Raw genomic sequence first — 6,156 nt, 5'->3', positions numbered from 1 at the left:
ACACACACACACACACACCGCCTTGTCAGATACACAGCTACATACAAAACACATCACACACACACACGACTAAATCATGAGACATCTGATTGAATAAAACTCTAAACCCAACGTGAACCCAGACGCACACACAGACACACACAACCTTCAATCTTCCACACAGACAGCAAGCAGGGGAACTAATGGAACAGCAGAAGCGAGGTTAGAGGGGATGAAGCAAATTAAAGAGACACAAATAGCGTGCAGGGGCTAGAAAGGGAATGTGGTGATGAAGTAGGTGCTAACTGAAGGAGATGGATATTTGCTACTGTCATCCCCACCCAAGGGGGTAAAAAAAGCTGACACCAAAGTTGTGTTTGTTGGGTCATTTGGGCGATGACAGTAAGCCTGGAATTGTTTGAAGCTGTGTTGGTTATGGAAACCACTGGAAACACAGTTGGTTCTTTCTTGTTCTATAATTGTCCACATGGCTTTTAATGGGCATGGAGTTCAATTAAAGTAACTGACTCATTTTCAGTACTTGACATCAGCGGTTAAATTACTTGAAAAATAGACAATTCTAAGTTTCATATTTAGTGTATTTGTATAAAAAAAAAAAAAAAAGTTTCTGAACACGTTTCAATTGCCCTTGTTCTTTTCACAAAAATGACACCAGAATCAAGACATCGGTGGTGCGCAAGTAGTATGTGTCCATCTGTTCAATCCACACTGGCTCCGACTTACAGGGCCCTCAGAACCGGCTGTTCTCATGATGTGCTGAAAGGACAGCGGCACATCCAATGGACAAAAATAGTTTAAATAGAGTAAACTACCTGAAAGGTAATACGAGAAAATGTCCCTATTTATGTTTACTCGTTCACTTGTTTTATTCCCTCCACAAAATACAGAAAGTGGGAGACTGTTTAACTTAGTGCACAAGAAAAAGACTTGGAGATTTAAAAAGTGGTTTTTGTATCAATAAGAATGTGGTGTCAGTGTGGATTGAAATACTTGACAGCACATTATTTCTGAGAGACAGACGAGGGACGGAAATATTCCACAGATGCTTTGAAAACATGCTGGTGAATCGTCTTGTTTCTTTTGATCTGTTTATAAATTGACTAACCATTGTTGTGCTAGTTTGATCAATTGTTTACTTGGCTTTTAAATTGTTATTACTATTATTATTTCTTTAAAGCATACAGTAAAGTTCAGAGGTTCTGCTTGTGCTGAAGCCTAAACTTGTGTGAGTATGTATAACAGTGGATCCTGGCTCACAACAGAGGACTGTACCTTCTCCTTGTCGCTGGCCTCTCTTGCCACAGTGGAACCCTAGAAACAAAAGAAAGGAAATTACTTTCCATAACCCAGTTGTTACTGGAAGTCTTTCCCTCACCAACCTACTTACACTCATAGCTGCAGATACTCGTTACCCTTGTGCATGTTTGAACACAGAAGCACACCCAATTAGACGTGCAAAGGCGCAATGGCTTGAAACAGCTTAAAATGGCTTCACTCTGTTCTGAGACTGTTTAGAAGTTACTAACGACCCAATGGATAATGCCTGTACAACCAAACCTTGTTTGAAAAACTAGATATTTGACTTGTACATGAGCTCTTATAACGTATTTGAACAACAAACAGGTTTGTCTTGCACCAAAAGCTCAAACAATCAGTGAAAACAAGTCCCTGAGTATTTTGAGTCCTTGAATGAGTGGCAACAAGTAATCGGTGTGGTGCAACTACAGGTTATATTGACGTTATTTCTTCTAATATTCATGCCCTATCTGCTCCATTTTCCTTTCTTTGCTTTTTTTTTTTCTTGATCTGTTCTCCCCCCTTACCTTGAGATCATATTTTTTGTAGACAGAAAGGCGGTGAGAGAAGACATTGCGTGTAACAATCATGTAGGTCTCATCTCCATCCACGGTGAGCCGGTACATCCCCAGAAACTGAGGTAGCAGCGTGTTGCCATGGCACTCCACGATGAACTACCAAAAGAGAGCGAGGAATATCAATTTATGGCCCTTTCATAGGCACAATGTATGCTTACTGTCTCCGTTAGAAGAGAGAGAATGAGAAATGGAGAAAGGGAAGTGTATAAAACGCAGAATGATCCCTTTATGATTAAGTGCCACTTTGTGTTCAACTCCAAGGTGATAAATAGACAAAGAGGGTTCAATGGGCTCTAACCTACTGCAACAGCTGTCCTGGGAAAAGGAGTATGAGTGCTGACACTTTTGGACATTTATTAACCAATAAATGGGTAGAGCAAAAGTTGTAAAATGATCATTAATGTCGTCACTATGGCATCGGTGGAAAAGCGCTTGACTTGTGTTGTGTGTCAGTTTGTAATGCAGGCAGACAAAAGGGTACAGATGAATATCAAAATTGCATGTGTGTTTATAATGTACTCTCATTTTGTCTCTTTTAGAGAATGAGATAGAAATACTGTGTCTCTTAAGTCCTATGGCCCCCAGGAGTGGTGTTTGTTTCAGTAAAGGGTTTTAGTAGTCAAAATTCAGTTTCTGAGGTCTACTAAAGATGCAATAAGCCTATCTAATGGAAGACTCAAGGCTTGCATTTATATATACTAATGTAAGATAGCCTTTTGTCACCTGATGATATTTCTTTAGAATGTTATGCATCTCAGCCACATCCTCGCTGCTGATGGTCTTGATGACGTAGCGTTTGTCGTAAGAGGTATGGAAGCGGGCCCCGCTCCGTCCCTGGGCCTCACTGTTCAAGGGAGCACTGCGTGTCAGTGAGTTCTGCAAACAAACAGAGCAAAGACAGAAAGGACACGCAATTATCATGGCTATCAGGATATACACACTACAGATATGATCAGCGTGTTTTGACACCCCTTGCATGTGCATTACTTTTACTTCCTTCAGAGAACCAATATAATGCAGTTATTACTTGTATTTTACTTTGTTGAATGGTCTAACTACACTTTTTTTAAGTGTTTGAAATGTTTTATTTATCAGTCAGAATCCAGGTTGACATTTACATAGCCGGTGGTCAAACTAAATATTTTCTGTTGGTTGCAACAGCTGAAATAGCTACTCTTCTATGGTATTTGAACAGATCCCACATTACAGCATGTCCTGCATCTACCTCCTTGTTGTCTGACCACCTCCCACTCTCCAGTCTAAACATGTGGGGTTCTGACCCTTACGCTCGCTGCCTGTCCAAACCTACACACAGACACAAACAGCTGCTGCCCAGACTTTGGAGCTCAAAAGTAACATGATCCAACACCCCTGGCTCAATGCCTCATTCCCTAAGAATTCCTCATGTCCTCTGCCCTCAGTTCCCCCTCTCCTCTTCACAGTCACATCATCTATTGCTTGTATTGCAAAGTGAGGACTAAGCTTTAAGGTGCAACCTGAAACAACTGTTAAGCAGCATTTCTTTTTTGTGTTTAGACCTAAAATTGGTTGCAGTCTTGTTTCTAGAGGGTCCTAAAAAGCATGGACACTTAAAGGCCTACTTACAATCGAGGTCCTGGTGTAACATTGAAGTGGTTTGTGTCACAGCCTGAAAATGTTTAAGAGGCCCTTGGCCTCAGGCTGGCATAGATGAAAAGCTTTCAAAGTAATATCCTAATGTTTTTGTTTTAGTTAGTCAGTTTCTCCACCATGCATTTATCATAATGTGGGGAAAGAGGTTAATCTGTTTGCACTTCAGTTACCCTCCCAAAACTTAATTTAATCCTGCTAGCATTGCTCATTAAAACTAATACTGCTGCGTGCCATCAAAAGAGAAGGCCTGCAGCTGCTGGTACCCATTGGCTGTAATGAGGAATATTACCAATATAATTAGATATAATGCCAACAGGCTGGTTTTAGGGCCAAAATTAAAAAAAAATACAAACCAATAAACCTTTTTGACCAAGTCACTCGAGCCTCGTGTAGGAAAGTAGTTTAATATTGACATTCTTTCGCACTGGCCGGTGTCTTAACACCCCCAACTGCCCACTCACTGCAGCCAGCCGAACCGTAATGTAAACATGTGAGAAGGACAGCTGCACTGAGCTGGGACACATCGACCTCCAAATACTGCCAACTCATTGCCTGGACTGGGAATGGGGATTTACTATGGGACAGTGGAAAGTAAAGGAAGACAAGGAGTTGGCTGAAACAAAAGAGGGAAAGGAAAAAGCGCAATAGAGCGACTTTACTAGTTAAGTTCAAAATCTTGTCCAGAAGTGCGACTATCTATGGGAACCGGCACTCTTACGTGGCAACTGACACTAATCTAGTAATACAAAGATGACAAAAGAAACTAGATATTTGAATCAGAAGTGGTAGTAATGTTTCTAGGCTTTCCATACCAAGAAATCCTGATCATCAATGCCAAACCTCTCTCTGAGGTTTCGAAACACCAGAGGGCAGTACTCCTTGAACTTGAAATGGCTGGGCATGTTCTCCCTGTGTGTGTACGAGAAAATAAATAAATACAAATAAAATAAAATCAGAAAACACAAGTGACATAGTTCATGAGATGATGAGAAAAAAAACAAAAAAACAACATATTTTACAGTATTACAATTGTGTTAAAAGAAAAAAAAGACACAAAAGACCATACTTGTTGAAGAGGTGGTTGTCCACTTTGATCTTAGAATAGGCCTTGAAGTCGTCTGGCATGAGCATGATGGGAATCTGAACATGGCTTAACTCGTTTATCTGGGCAGGAATAAAAAACAAGGAAAGAAAGGAAGATCAGTGATGTATCTGGGAACACATACAAGTCAATGCAATCACATGTCACAGTAGAAAAGACAGTAGAGTCTAAAAGACTTGAAATACTGAGGGGGGAAATGAGTGTCGCAACCATCACTGTTTTCTTTACATATTTATTATAACATGTTACTATGTGCTGTCACATGACTGCACACTGCATTTGAAAACACACTCAGTGCACCAGAACGAGCATGCAGCATGTACACACGTGTATTTGGTTGTGGTGTTGGTAACCGGGTGAAACAGTTGTGTTTACCACTAAACCACCTTGCTGCACAGAAACTATGCACATAACGAATGTCAGTTTTTCCAACTAATCATCTCAGATGACGGAGTAAAAAAACAAAAAGCAATCAAAGCAGCCCGATGACGTGTAATTAGGGCTAATTTATGACTCAGGCCAAGAGTTCTGGCCGCAAACATAAATCAATAGCAATGTTTGGCACAGAACAGCTGGTGATGTGAGCAGTTTACAGGTGATTTTCAGGAGGCTGTAGTCTAAGGTTGAAGGACAGCTGGAGGGGAAAGGAGAGTGGAAAATGTTGCCAGACCTGCTGAAGCTTCGAGGTGTTTCGGTTCAACATACCGATAAAAACAAGAGGACTTGCTTGTTACAGAGAGACTAGAATATGCGAGGGCTTTCACTCTGTGTGTGTAGAGTGAAAGCTAGAGTTACGTGTCGCTGCAGGAACCATAATCTGTCAACTTTCTAATCTTCTAGTTTGAGTGTGCTCGATCGAAGAGCAGATAACACAAATATCTTTCTCTCTATGAGCAGTTCTCTGCATGTGGATGTTAAGATACATTCTTAAAGTCGTTTGGTTAGTTTGGTATTAGCTGTTTCTTAAATGTCAAACTTTTTCTGTGAAAATTAAACAATATTAAATTCACTATCTTGTTGCTGTTGTTTATTTTCCCAAATGCAAATTGAACTATTTCCTGTTTGTATTCATCTCTGTATATAACTGCATGTTGTGTTATTTTATTTTATAGTCTTTCATGTTATTCTACTATAATATGAATTATCTCGTTCGATATGTGGCATTAAGGGACTGCAGACTTTCATTTTGTACTATCTTGTGTTGTATAATAATAAATGAACGTCTTTGATCTATGATTTGAGTCTTGCTTTATGACCACAATTATATTAGACACTGGGTGAGTTACACTGTTAACAGGGCCGTTAATACTTAAATGATTAGGACTGATTGCACATTTATGATCATTATAGCCCTCCGACAAAATGCGAAACTGCAAAAACAACAATAAACCTTGCAACCTGAATACACAGCGGGGCTTCAAACACATAAGGTACATTGCAGGAGTTTCCATTTGGAGCTGGCCATGTGTCACATCGCTGTAATACGTAAACCTGACATTTGTTATGACTCAGGCACAGCTTGATACAAATATGATGCGTGTGTGTGTG

General features: G+C 40.1%; 1 protein-coding gene across 2 annotated transcripts in view; it reads right to left on the bottom strand.

Annotated features, from left to right (window-relative positions):
• The window catches only part of pip4k2aa (phosphatidylinositol-5-phosphate 4-kinase, type II, alpha a), a 28,077-nt gene that overhangs the window by 12,184 nt on the left and 9,737 nt on the right, over positions 1–6,156 (bottom strand). For both annotated transcript variants that reach the window (XM_035654096.1, XM_035654167.1), the window contains exons 2-6: positions 4,573–4,670; positions 4,319–4,415; positions 2,598–2,750; positions 1,824–1,970; positions 1,273–1,311 (exon numbers count right to left, since the gene is read on the bottom strand). In XM_035654096.1, coding sequence (XP_035509989.1) covers positions 1,273–1,311; positions 1,824–1,970; positions 2,598–2,750; positions 4,319–4,415; positions 4,573–4,670 — 534 coding nt within the window. The remainder of the gene's footprint in view (positions 1–1,272; positions 1,312–1,823; positions 1,971–2,597; positions 2,751–4,318; positions 4,416–4,572; positions 4,671–6,156) is intronic.

This window comes from Morone saxatilis, unplaced genomic scaffold (assembly GCF_004916995.1).
Source record: "Morone saxatilis isolate NCDOM2014 unplaced genomic scaffold, NCSU_SB_2.0 Contig0, whole genome shotgun sequence".
In the NCBI taxonomy this organism is placed as follows: domain Eukaryota; kingdom Metazoa; phylum Chordata; class Actinopteri; family Moronidae; genus Morone; species Morone saxatilis.
The sequence above is the reverse complement of the archived record's forward strand: the minus strand, read 5'-3'. Positions and strand labels throughout refer to the sequence as shown.